We start from the raw sequence: 13,851 nt of genomic DNA, 5'->3' as shown, positions 1-13,851 counted from the left end.
CTTTACATTACATTTATTTGGCAGATGCTTTTATCCAAAACGTTTTTATACAAAAATGCATTTCATGGTCATGGACAACTACAAAACACAGGTTCAATAAGATACGATACTCATTTCGTACAGCTATTTCTAGCCAAGAACACAGTTTAGTTCACACAGTGAACACTATTCTGACCTTAACAAATGTTTAAAGTACAACAGTACCAAATGAGGTTAACATAATTTATCCCAGTAGTAAAATACAATATAATGCTGTTGCTATTTTCTTCTACGATCAACTGAAATTCACATGTCATGGCTCAAGTCATCTACCTTCACTGACTACTGGTGGTGGGCCAAATGAAAGCGACATCTGGCCGCTGGTGCAGCAAGAGGAACAGCACCAGCACCCTCTTACCTACAATACATTATCAAACCTTACGCTCCTGCCAGGGCACCCCAGGTGTTCCACATCCACTGGTCACCTTACTGCCCCCTCCCTAAAAAGCCCTCCTTTTCATTACAGCTCTTCGCTGTCCTGGCCACACAGGGGTGGAATGAGCTCCCCACTACACTCTCCACTAGAACAGCAGAGTGACCATCCATCTTCCACAGCGGACTGAATATCTACCTGTTTAAACTGCATCTTGCACGGCGCATGTATTGCTGAACATGTTGTATTGGTTATCTACAGCGCTGTCTGTAATTATTTGTAACGCAGTTTTCATTGTTTTGGCTCTGTAGTGCAGTACATTGGATTTGAAATGATACAATGAACATGAAATAAAAGTGCAGACTGTCGGCTTTAATTTAAGGATATTTACATCCATATTCAGTGTTCCAGCGGCAGCCATATATGCCCACACCATAACAGTACCTCCACAATGTTTTCACAGATGAGGGGGTGCTTTGGATCATGGGCAGTTCCTTTCTTTCTCCACTCTGTCCTCTTTCCATCACACTGGTACAGGTTAATACCCATCTTCTGCCCATAAGAGCTTTCTCTACCGTTTTTTAAGCAACCTTTTAGCAAACTCTACCTTGGCTGCTCTGTCCTTGAGGCTTACCATGGTTTGCATCTTGCAGAATCCCATTGAGGTTATGCTGGTGCAGTCTTCTCTTTATTTTTTGTGTTTGCCACATCTATGCATTCATCCTGAAGAGTGCTCTTCATCTGTTCAACAGCTGAAAAGTAGTTTTTCTTCACAATTGAAATTGTTCAGTCATCCACTACAGTGGTCTTCCATGGTCTACCATATTTTTGAGCTCACCAGTGCGTTTTTTCTTCTTAATAATGCATCAGGCAGTTGATTTTGATACACCCAATGTTTTGGGTATGCCTATGATCAATTTATGATCAATTTTCAGCCACATGATGGCCTGCTTTACTGGTCCTCATGGTGAGACAACAGAAACAAATGCAAATTCCACACCAAGAATCAACTCTGCACACAGATGGCCACAAAACAGATGAGCAGCCGATTGTCCAATTACTTTTTCTCCTCTAGAATGGGGGGACTATGTACTTAGAAGGTTGTCAGTCCTACTTGGATCACCCAGCTACCCTCATTAAAGCTGCCAATCTGCACTTTAACCTCTTATTCATAGTTTTATTTCAAATCCAGTGCGCTGGAGTACAGAGCAGAAACAACTAAAATTGTGTCACTGTCCCAATGACTTTGCATTTAACCATGTCTAATGATATGCAAGCCCAGTTCACAACTGTGTTTAGCACAAACTGCTGCATTTCGAATGGATTACAATAGGTTTTATACTCAGAAAACGCTGAGGCTGCTCATTCTAATAAATCTACCAGATCTACCGACCAGAACAGAAAAGCGTACAATCGGCGATTAGAATGAACAAATTCCATTCCGTTTTAGATTGAACGACAGATACAGTACTATGGATAGACATGGGTCAATTTATGTCGAACCGAGGAACAGACAACCACTTCTGTGGCCTACAGATGGCGCTGGACTTTAAAGTCAGCAGCTGCATAACAGGAAATACCGTAGAATGTTGCAAGTGCAATAATTTACAAAATGATACCTTTCGAGTGAATTTGAATGCCGTTGCTTCGTGTTATTTGCTCATTTCTGGATGATGTTTAGTTGTCTAGATTATTATTTGTAGCGAATTCATTGTGATTCACGTAATTACAATGTCATCGAAGAAAAGATCCAGGCGCTATGAAGATGAGGAGGACAGCCGAGACCATAAGAGGCACAAGGAATCAAAACATGATTTGGAGAAACTCAAGAAACAAACTAAAAAACTTCAACAAGAAGTCCAAAAAATAAAGCACGTTGAGACCTTGTAAGTCAGATTTTCTCCTGAAGCCAGTGAAACACGTTATACTAGCTAACGTATCGATACAGCTAAAAATAGTATATGATTTCTTGAACAGCATGGAGTTTAAGGACGATACTGTAGTTACTCGTGATAGCTACCTAAAATGGGGTCACCATCACGGCTGTGAAAAGTTAACCCCATATATCATCATAACATATCGTGGCCAACACTGTATAGCCGAAATCAAGAAACTCCTGAAAACGTAATTGCACGTCTAAATTAATCTAGTGATTGCAAGATGATATGAAATTGTATTCAGAAAGCCGACAATAGTGGAAAAAACATTTGTTTTCTCCCTTCTCTTGCAGTTATGAAAAACCCCCTCCTGGCCTGATTAAGGTTTGTAATCGTCTCTCAGTTCCCAACCGAGATCATGGTGCAGCACAAAGCCTTGAAGCTATTTATTGTGACAGTGTGTACACAGTTAACAGCGTATATACGCAAACTGTAAATTTGGCTTAATGTAAATGCATGCAAGGAGAACCGAGCCTGCAAGTGACACAGCCTATGGATTAGCTGTCATAGTACTGCTGGCGTCACACTGAGGATGCTTTTGTAGGAGGACGAATACAAACCCGAAGACTGTATACCTGATTCACCTGGGAATGAACAAGCGAGAGACTTTTTGGCCCATGCTCCCACCAAGGGTTTGTGGATGCCACTTGGGAAGGAAGTCAAAGTAATGCAGTGTAAGTACAGAGGGCGTTGCATTTACACTGACCTTGTTATACCCTTTACAAAACTTCCCCACAGTAATGCCTTTATAGTATAGTGGTGAAGAAACTCACCTATTAAAGAGAATTGTTAATTATCATGATGCATTGTAGGGGAAATTACCTAAGAAATTGCATAATCAGTGTGTTTTCTATGTGGGGAAACTAACCACCAAAAGGCCAGAAGGTGTCACTTTAGTGCCTCAATATGGGAAGTTCTGCTCAGTGTAATTGAAGCAGTCAGTGATGTTGCACATTTCCCCCAGTGAATATATTATAATAAGCTTATTATGGTTGCCAAGCATATCTTGGGAGAACAACTGCATTCATTTATTTCTCATATTAATTCCTGTTCCCACACAAGTTTGTGGTATGCAGTGCAAGTACTCATTCAAGCACAGTACACACGTTTCAATTGTTTTCTTGTGGCATTTGTAACCTTTTTTTTGTTCTTGGAGAGGTATTTGCATAGTTTTTTTGTAGTTTGATTGTTCATTTTCTTATTTTGAGAAGTTTGCTCATTGTGATGCGAAATAACCCAAATAATTCGCAACAGCAGTCTCAGAAGGGAAAACACTGTGGAATAAACAAGTTAATGGGGCATTTCCTGACACATAGACAATCTTTGTGCACGCCTCGATGGGATCATTGATAAGGGAAACTGAAGAACTGGCTTAATTATGTGCCGGATGGACAGCCGTGCTGCTTTTTCATCCATAGCATGAAATGTGTTTGATTTTCTCATGAAAATAAATAATGCAGATCAAACATTTCACATTTGATTTTCGAAAATCAAATGTGAAATGTTTGATTTGCGTTATTCATTCATTTTAAATGTCACTTTCATGTGGAGAAACCTCAGAAGTACGCGGACGAGTGTCATGCAGTCAGATGTGTGCGTTTGTAGGTTGGAGATGCAAACGCTATGGGCACCGGACGGGAGACAAGGAGTGCCCTTTCTTTATCAAAGGAAACCAAAAGCTGGAACAGTTCAGAGTTGTAAGTTTCCCCTCATACATTTCTGGCTCAGATTTACTCAGGATGCAATATTTCTTTGTCCTTAACTTTGAGCAACTATTGTCTTTTTCTCGAGCTTTGTTAAATTGTTACTGAAATTTGAAGTTCCTCAGGGCACATCAGGCTCAAGCTAAATATGGGCTCTAGTCTGTAGGCATTTTGCCTATGAGTGGTCATCAGTGAATGAATAAACCGTACGCCTCACTTTTAATGTGTTTGCAGGCACATGAAGACCCAATGTATGACCTGATAAGAGAAAACAAACACAATGAAAAGGAAACAAGGTATTTGTTTTTTTTTTTCCCGGGCTAATTATATTCTGCCATATTTGCTAACAAAGCTGGAAATCACGGGCCGTCTGGCATCTTGCCCTGCTGAAACAAAGTGCTATCAGTGCAGTCTGGCATCTGTGCCAGTTGCCCCCAGGGCAGTGTTGCCAAGGGAGGAAAAGTTTCAGTCAGCAGAGCGTAGTGCTGTAAAACTGTGATGCATTTCCTAATTTGGCTTACTGTAAGTGCAACACTGCAGAATTAAAAAGGAAGAAATTAAGTCTGCCTGCTACGATAATGCTCCCGTAGCATATTTTATTTCCATACATGCATATCAATGTTGGCCATATGTGCACAGATAAAATTTCAGCAGAAGATGTTAGTGATGTTCAGACTTCATTTTTTCTTTTTTGGTTGCGTTTGGTACTGCACTTCAAGTTGTATGTGGGTGACTGTATTTGCATTCAAACATGACTTATGTCAATGGTAACCAACCCTGTTCCTGGAGATCTACCATCCTGGAGGTTTTTACTCCAACCTTAAGAAAGCACACCACTTTCAACAGCTGGAGATCTTGTTCAGCTGCTGATTAATTGAGTCAGGTGTGCCAAATTAGGCTTGAAATGAAAAACTACAGGACGGTAGATCTCCAGGAACAGGGCTGGTTACCACTGACTTGCATGATGGTGACGGTTTTTTATTAAAATCGATGGCACACTAAGGTGCTCGTAAACCATGTGCATGCATGCCAGCAGTCGGATTGTGCATTCTGCTCTGCGAATTAGCTAAGCTAGCAAGCTGGATTGTTATGGTTACTGGTTTATTTGTTGAATCAGACCATTGAAATAACTCACGTTGCAGTGTGTATGGAAAGCAAACCATTAGCTGTGAATCCTACCCAGCACAGTGGCATTTCTGCCAGGCGAGCTAGCTATAAAAGCATACCAGTAACTATAATTTATTTAGCTACCTAGTTAAATTTATTATTTGTATTGCAGGCGAAACGAACAATCAGACGGCACTCTCCCAAAGTTTTGTCACTTGCCTGCATCATTGTGCTGTTCCATGTCAGAAATAATGAGAAAGACAAAACAATTTGACAAAAACATCTTAAATAAACAACATTTAAACATATGTATGTAAACCCCAAAACATGAGTCGAGTTAGCGATGTTAAACGCAAAATAATTATGCAGTTATCCATTAACATTTAAATAATTTTGTCCTTATTTCATTGACATGCATATTCAGTTCCTATTGAGCATGCATATGAAAAAGATGGATAACCATTAGCGTTCTGCATAAGAACTAGTATTCATGATCATCATCAAATCACAGCTAACATCAACGCAAAACATATATGAAATTGGAATAAAAATAAAAACTGGTGAGGAGGATTAAAGAACAAAAGACTCGGGATAGAAACAGGATAATGGTGATGCCTCCTTCAGGTCACTTGGAGAAACTGTGATCAGGGAGTGAATCCATCAAGCCTGCCATTAGAGAAATACTTTATCTCTAGCACCCCCTTTACGGGATATATAACGAGCTATAGCCTCATTGTCCTTAGAGTATTTCCGCCACGTTTTAACTTATTGACATGTCTCAGATCGCTGGTCGTTAGTCCTAATAGCCGATTTGTGTCTGCAAATTCTCATTTTCATTTCGCGAATAGTCTCCCCTATATAGCAAAGGCCACGGGGACACTTTAGTAAATCAATTACACATTTAGTAGTGCTGGTGATCCCGCCTGTAATTTTCCTGAACGGTGCTGCGTGACCACCGTGGACTTAATCGTAGCGTTACAACTCACACAGTTATGACAACTAAAACTGCCTTCAGGTAAATCTGCAAGACATTAAGTGCTTGGAAATACGGGCTTTTACTACATAATCTCTCAAATTACTCGACCTCTTGTTGGTAAATCCAGGTGCAATCCCATGAGATGTACCTATACTAGGGTCCCGGTAAGTATGTGCCAATAAAGCTTCATGGTAGATTTAATGGATTGGCACATAGGGCTAAACATAGTCGGCGTAGTAATAAGGAGAGTTTCTTAGGCCTAGGAGGAACCATGCAGGAGACAGGAATTGCCTTTAGGATGTTATCACTCTCTTCTGTCGATTATTTCTCATTTTGCTGTGTTGCAAATTAGACTATATTTACATAGGATTTTTTCTACTCAATAGTTAGTCACTTTCTGTGATGTCGAACTGAAATGAATTATTTAGATGTCTTCAGAAGACTGTTCTTGACGGAAAAATTTGTCAATGTTTGACATTTTTAAGGAATAACAGGAGAAAATGTGAAGGGGTGAATTAAGTTTCTGTAGGTACCGCATTTTGCTATCACTATGTTTTAAATATAAGGATAAACAGCTAAACATTTAAGGGGTTTTTATTTTTATGTGATGAAATAAATAAAAAAAACACAAGTCAGCAATCTGTCTTAAAAGGCTACTTTGCTGCATTCCAGACAAAGAAAACAAAATGGATGACCCATAATTATTATCCAGATCTTACCTGTAATGGAAGAAAATTGTAAATGCAAAAGCACACATTTAAAAGTGCAAATAACATGATTTTAGAACATAGTCGGTACTGTATGAAGTTGTTCAATACACTTCTCAGTTTCTGGGTTACGGCATCAGTGTTTACTTAATACGTAATTCAAGTCTTTTCAGAAAATGACTGCACATTTCCGCAGAATTGCTATTCAAATACTTTCTTTAAAAGATTGCAGTATAACCAAGAGGTTTTTTGAAGTTATTAGTTGGATTATAAATTAGATTTGTAATAGTATCGTGTTTGCAGCACATTAGGGCCTGCAGGTTAGTCAGCTTCTTTTGTGTTGCCTTTCTTTTGCTCACACTCTTTATTACAATATGGTGAGGTAATAAAACATCGCCAACCGTGAGTATACTTTTTGGGGCGCGCATTGTTAGAGCGCTCCTTATTACCTCCATTTGACTCTGTTGGAAGTCTTTGTGCGAGGCTGACATCTTAGAGGCTGAATAATAAAATTGACTGCTGGGATGAAATGAAATGGAGGAAAATCAGAAATGAAGCAGGACTGGTGTTCTCCGGAGCGCAGACTGTCGAGCAGTAATCCCGTCCCAGCCTTCAGACGAACGTGCTGCAGATGAATTGTTAATTGCGTTTCTCTCTTGGGAAATATTTCTGAAGTATATTCTCGTACTTTTTATCTCTCTCGGACTACGTCACGCCGAAGGGATGAAAGTTTAACGAAAGCCCATTCACTGAAACGTCTTAATATTCTTTTTCATTAGGAGGCATTCATAATTCATTTAACAGTGCGTTTGCAGGCTGCATTCGTTATTTGTAACTTCAGTCTTCATTTTTAAACTCAGGCTGATGCTCATTATGGATTTTTCTGGTCATTCTGTTGAGTGACCAGAAGCTCCTTTCTCAACCAACTTTTGGCTCCAGCTGGGGATCACCTCGAGTCCACTTAATCTGTGGAAATCCATTCGGCAGCTGTCATCAAGCTGTTCCCTCACCGTTCCCCCATAACCATATGGAGATTAATCTCAGGCGCATGGCAGGGTTCCGCTAATTCTTTATTTATGGGGTTTCAGAGCTGCGACGGCTCGTTCCTTAGAAAGCGAAATTGTAGCCACCTGAAATCACAAGGGGGTCGGGCGGAGGCGTTGAAAGATACATGAAGGTAAAGATTGCGGTTCTCCCGTCGGGAGCGCTCCCGTTTTGCAGCCGGGCGTGTAATTGCGTTCCCCCTCGGAGGCCCCGCTGGCGTCTCTGTTGAGTGGCGGTCGTGGCCCCGCCCCCCTCTCCCCCGCGCCGCTGACCGCTCTGATCTCTCGTCTCCAGGATACAGCAGCTACAGCAGCTGCTGCAGGACACCACCTCCGACTCGGACAGCAGCAGCAGCCGCAGCAGCAGCAGCAGCAGCAGCAGCGGCGGCAGCAGCCGGCGCAGGAGCAAGAAGAAGGGGAAGAAGGAAAAGAAGAAGAAAGAGAAGAAAAAGCAGAAGAAGAAGAGCAAGAAAAGGAAGCGCAAGTCCTCCAGGGCCAGCGACGGCTCCTCGACGGACTGAAACGGGGACGTGGCCGGGCGCGCCGCTCTCCTGCCCCCCCCCTCGCCATCGGGCCCCGCCCTCAGGAGGGGGCCCGGCCGACAGACAGACAGACAGACAGAACGCCTCGGCGGCGTGCAGCGTGAGCCGCTAATCACAGGGGGGGTGGGGGCTTTGTTCTCCATCCTCCCTCCCTCCCCCCCCCCGAGTCAGAACCGTTTAATAATGCATGGATTTTCCGCTCTCTGTTTGCCAAGGGTGAAAGGTTAATTAGGCATCTTCATCAGATCATACAGAGCTGATCCAAACAAGGACCTGATCTCACAACCCTGCATTTGCTGTGTAAATATGATTCTGTCCACAGTGTAGACAATTACACCAGGGATGCATATGCAGGGGAGATTGTGGTTTATATTGAGTGAATGTACGCAATACATATCCATATAGTATGTAGGAAGTGTGTTACCTTCACTTTTCCTATAAAAAAAAGTTTGCAGTTTACAGTGTTATTCCGCCTTATTTGAAAAGTGATTGTCTAATTTGGCTAATCAGCTAGCCACAGCTTCCAGTAATAGCCAGTCTTGCCACAGCACCTTTTAATGTTTCAAGATGCGCAGATATGTAAATACGAATGTACATAAAGGAGACTTCAAATAAATTCAACTAAAGAATATTTCCAGTATCTTGAAGCATTTTTCTTTTTTTCATAAACTTACACATTTGCTTTTGTATGTGGTTTTCAAATCCCAGTGCAAGCTCAGTATGGCCGTCACGGTCACCCGTCGCCACAAGCCTGGATATCTTCAGGCACAGACTCACAATAGTGCACCAGACATGATGAGTAATATTAAAGTGGCCATTTTTATGTCCCAGCAGGGCTGTGTAAAAATGGTGGAATTGCACAGATATGCCAAAGCTTAAACGCGTGACCGTGATGTCCTTCTGATTGCCTTTGTTCTGGACACCCGAAGCACAACTTTCATCTTCAGGTGGCGGTGGAGGAGCAGTGCTATTCTCACACTGACTTTAAAATATGTGTGCATATAGTTATTTTATTTTGGATCTTAGCTCTGATCTGTCACGCCTCTCTTAAACCTGTAAGTCCCTCTGCATCTCTGAGTGTGCTCATGTTATTTTATGGGAAGCTGTAGTATCTGCTTGTCACATCAAAAGACCCTTAACTACACCTCTCTCATAAAAACACCCATATAGGTAAAAATATAAAGCAGGGTTTTTACTTTTTTGACTGGAGAACTTTTTTTTTTAAACAATTCCTGTTCTAGAGGAGCAAAATGCAGGGGGAGATTTCAGTCGTTTTTATCACGCTGTCGTATAATCTTGGAGTCACGTGTGTTTGTAGTTCATGTGCTGAAAGAAGAAGCGCTGTTCAGTCTCTTCCCTCTGCTATTTTCAGCTCCATGACAGCAGCATCCTTTGTTTCCCGTTTTTTATATTTGGCAGAAGATGTGGTAAGTCGTCTATTGGAACAGTGTTGAGTGTTTAGGTTTTGACTGACCAAAGGCTCTAGTCTTTCTCTGTGGGAGGTCACATGTTCCAATGGGATTTATCCTTAGTGGGTCCAAGAGGCTTTAAAAAAATTTTTTTTTTTTTTAAAGAATCTCAAAGCCAGGCAATTGTTAAGTTTTTTTTCACCAGTTTGAACATGTTTTCTTGCCAGGAAAGTTGGTGTTCCGCAGGATAGCTCTGTGCCCTCCGGCTGTGCAGTAGGATGTCACATGTTCCACTGCTGTGACTGCTAAAAGAGTGAATCACAACAGTGAAAATTACTGTATTATTTGCCACCAGCAAGATTCTGAGACTAGAGTCTGCCCCTGATAACCCAAGAGTATGTTCAGTTCCATGCCATTTCAGTATTTCAAACTAATCCGTTGCTTCTTTGCTTGACATTTAAACATCGGGAGATGTTTTAGAGTCCTTTCTATGGTTGTATTCACAGCTTGTGCCACAAAAATGAAGAAAAGGATGTTTCTGAAATGTCTGGTGAAGTGTTTGTTCTGGGTAACAGTTCAGTTGTTGGTTTGGCCTGTTAAGGTTTGGGTTGGAAAGCGAGCAATTCATTGGTTATCCACATTCTGCGAGTTTTTTGAGGTTTTAGGGTTTTTTCCTTAATACTTTTTGGGAGAACTCAACATGGCTATACCACAGTAATGTTTGTGATATTCATTTGAGAAGTTTGTCTCATCAGTTTTGCCCTTAGCAAGCACCTTTGTTATGTAAATCCTGTATTTTATGCCAGTGCATTTGCAATGTTTGTCAGAGTTGTACCTTTTGTAGATTAAGTCAAGGGAAGTGATTTGCCCCAAGGCTTGTTATGATGGAGATTTCTCATTTTTAAATGATTGTTTAGAGATACACAGCTGCTGTTACCACAGATTATTTTTGAGATTGGAAAAGCACTGGTCTTAATCCCTCTGCTCCCTTTGTCATAGTGGTGAGAGCTGTGCGTGTCTGAAATAGGCTGCTAGGTGAAGCTTCTTTCTGACGTCGCCCAGTCGGTGAGATACCATAATAATAGGTAACTGCAACCTAGGCCTTGATTTGAATGCCTTACGTGACAGCTTGCATCTATTCATTGCATGTTAAAGGTGATGTCAGGCCCATTCAAGTACAGCTTGGCCTGAATTTAATTTGCACAAAACGTGTTGAACTGTTACCTGTGTTAGCACTAATGCTTGGGCACTGTTCACTCATATTAGCTACGGGTCCCTTTCTTCCAGCCATATTTCTTTGTGATTTTTTGTAAGATATAACACTAGGCGTACAGTAAAATATCCATCTGAGCAATTATTTAATCTGGAACGCATTTATTACCATGATTCCTTTTTCTCTGAACTTGAGTCGAGGGTAGCATTGTGTCAGACACCTCATACTCTCAGACCTGTTTAATTTATCATAGTTTCGGTCAACAAGGATCTGTTTGTTTTACTCCGTGTGCGCACTCAGGTTTAAGTGTGGCATACCAAAAAATGTCACTTGTATAATAAATGTCCCTTATATAAAACACAAATTTCTATAAAATTATAGCCATTTATTCAAAGATATTACATGTTTCCTTCTCACATGTTAAAATTTTATCTGCTCACATTCTCATCTTGGATTTCCTATGAAGCAGACCTACCAAAATCAACAGATTGACGAACTGTAAAACAGCTCGAGGAACTTGCAAACAGCAAACAGAGTAGCGGTGTTGCGTCATGACTGGGAAACTGGCCTGTCATCTCATAGTTCGTGGGTTTGATTTACATCTAGGGCACTGTCATTTAACTCTTGAGCTATGTACTTAACATAAATTTCCTCAGTAACATATGCAGCTGTATAACATTGTATGATGTAGGCCTAGTCTACTGTGTGAATCGCCCTGGATACGAACGCCTAAATTTCACAATATAACGTTTTAGCCAATATCCACGGTAGACAGCTCTTTTGTCTAATACACTTTGTAAACGTTCAGGTATTCTGTTTTTGTTGCGGTTGATATTTTATTGTTGCCTAAATGTAACAACATACTGTAAAATGTAAGGTGTTTCGCTTTGCGGTTCTAAACACGTCAACGTTAATTATAATCATTTAAATGATTTCAACAGCAGTTTATTTGCACAGTGAAACTGGGAAGTTGCTGTGGCCATTATCATCTGACTTGGATATAAAACTCAGGCACGTATATCGTCAAGGAACGGCGAAGTTTTCTTGAATGTCCGTGTTACAAGAAAAACGCTAGGTTATTCAATTGTCACAGTTTGTTGTACTGTAATTGGTCGCCCCTCACATCACCACTAGGACGAAAAGCACCAACCAGCAGGAGGAGGAGGAAATAGGAAGTGAAAACATCAGCCGTATCTAAAGCGGAGAAGAGACCGATAAAGCAGCACTGAAGCTTGGAACTCCGAACATCAGCACTTTCATGGTGGAAAAGTCTGCTCGCTTCATCAGGTTTGCGAAATTCATGTCGGTCATTCAAAACCATACCTAGCAAGAACGTTTCAGTGACTGCGTGCACGCATTTGAGTGTTGAACTCATTCGGTTTAAGGTGTCTGCTTTCCAAAAATGAATAGAATTTATTTGACAGCATACATGCAGCAAGCTAACTAACTAGCTACTATGTTATTTTCTGCAAGGGGGCCTGAGATGCAGAACGTCCCGATTTTGGTTCACTTTGCGAGATATATCTCACAAGCTAGACACCCGACGGGCATGTAGATTTCGTTAGGCTGGGGTTTCACTTATTGTGTTCGGATGACCAGTTTTCAACTCTGTTTTTTTTTGCCAACAAAGATCTCTGTATGCGGTGCGTTTTATGTGACCTATAACGATAACTTAGTCAGTTAGGATTATTGCCCGGTTTCAGTTCGGTAGTCAATGAGGCAAGTTGGAAAGTAGCCCACGTAAATTAGGCTATTTACCTATAATTAACAAGATGTCAGGAGTAGTTTTTTGTTTGTTGTTAAAAAGTGCCTAGCCACGGTTATGCTTCGTATTTATTTATTTATTTATTTATTTATTTATTTAAATTCAGCGTTTTGGTGAGAAGTGATTGTTCAGCCCAAGGCAAGTTTGTCGTAATTGCGGGCACATAGCTTTCACACAACTACAAAACCGCAAAACATAATGCGCACACCATTTAAGTTGTATAATAGTTTCAATCAGTGCTTTACCCAACACATTTTACTGTTGCTTGTTTGCAATCATTTTTCTTCTCAAAAACTAGCCTCGCCACATTGCTGCAAGCGATGTTTTTTTGTTTATTTTAAGCTAGGTGGCTGAGTAAGCATGCATAGTGCACGTGGTTTCAAGCAATCCTTTATCCTTTTACAAAAATATTGGACCACTGCCCATGTGGTGACAGCTCAACATTGCGGGAAGCCAAACATAATTAGGCTATAAGCCCATTTGGATTTCTTATTTGTTGTAAATTCGCACACAAGTCAAAAGTACCCGAATTATTGGACAGTTGTTGGCATATTGTTGAAACGATATCAGCTGCATTTTATGAAACGTTTAAATCGGTATCCAGAACAGACATTGCCGGCGACGGTAAAAAGAAGGCTATCAGAGTATTGACCGCGTGATTTTAGTTCGCCAAAATGTGTAGGCTACTGCAGCTGTAAATATAGGCTATGTTAGGAAACATTTTAATTTTCGCCCTCTCCCACGCTAGACATAACAGCGACAGCTCGACTGTTTCGAGCTTCACTCATTGTGGGCTACAACTGCTGAGGACGCCGCGATCTTACACGGGCTTCAGTTTGCTGGTGGCGGAGTAATTAACGTAAAGTGCTAGCTCCACAGTTATGGAGATGCAAGCTTTTATTTTACCTAAAGGTTCCTAGGAACGAGAAACACTGATTCTGTGAATTGGGCTGTTTCTCTGTTGTCTATTCATGACACTAAAAATAGCCTAGTTCTGACTGAAACCTCTAAGACGAAATGTGTGCTTTGAGACATCC

General features: G+C 41.0%; 2 protein-coding genes across 5 annotated transcripts in view; both read left to right on the top strand.

Moving 5' to 3' along the window:
* The first annotated feature begins 1,966 nt into the window (after positions 1-1,966).
* On the top strand, positions 1,967-9,067 carry rp9 (RP9 pre-mRNA splicing factor). Its single transcript, XM_035427890.1, has 6 exons — positions 1,967-2,298; positions 2,643-2,673; positions 2,894-3,023; positions 3,955-4,046; positions 4,287-4,348; positions 8,181-9,067. Exons 1-6 carry the CDS (start codon positions 2,144-2,146, stop codon positions 8,404-8,406), a joined length of 696 nt encoding a protein of 231 aa, XP_035283781.1. The 5' UTR covers positions 1,967-2,143; the 3' UTR covers positions 8,407-9,067.
* A 3,131-nt stretch (positions 9,068-12,198) lies between these two features.
* elmo1 (engulfment and cell motility 1 (ced-12 homolog, C. elegans)) overlaps positions 12,199-13,851 on the top strand; it is a 118,726-nt gene continuing 117,073 nt past the window's right edge. For all 4 annotated transcript variants that reach the window (XM_035429121.1, XM_035429119.1, XM_035429120.1 and 1 more), the window contains exon 1: positions 12,199-12,336. The gene's annotated coding sequence lies outside the window, so the exon portion shown is untranslated. The remainder of the gene's footprint in view (positions 12,337-13,851) is intronic.

Source organism: Anguilla anguilla, chromosome 8, assembly GCF_013347855.1.
Source record: "Anguilla anguilla isolate fAngAng1 chromosome 8, fAngAng1.pri, whole genome shotgun sequence".
In the NCBI taxonomy this organism is placed as follows: domain Eukaryota; kingdom Metazoa; phylum Chordata; class Actinopteri; order Anguilliformes; family Anguillidae; genus Anguilla; species Anguilla anguilla.
The sequence above is the reverse complement of the archived record's forward strand: the minus strand, read 5'-3'. Positions and strand labels throughout refer to the sequence as shown.

What these genes read in the sequence shown, in the direction of transcription:
- rp9 (XM_035427890.1), top strand. Translation starts at nt 2,144, where the DNA reads ATGTCATCGAAGAAAAGATCCAGGCGCTATGAAGATGAGGAGGACAGC. An exon ending in CCCCTCCTGGCCTGATTAAG is followed by an intron (nt 2,674 to 2,893) that starts GTTTGTAATCGT and finishes ATGCTTTTGTAG; the next exon opens with GAGGACGAATACAAACCCGA. An exon ending in AGCTGGAACAGTTCAGAGTT is followed by an intron (nt 4,047 to 4,286) that starts GTAAGTTTCCCC and finishes ATGTGTTTGCAG; the next exon opens with GCACATGAAGACCCAATGTA.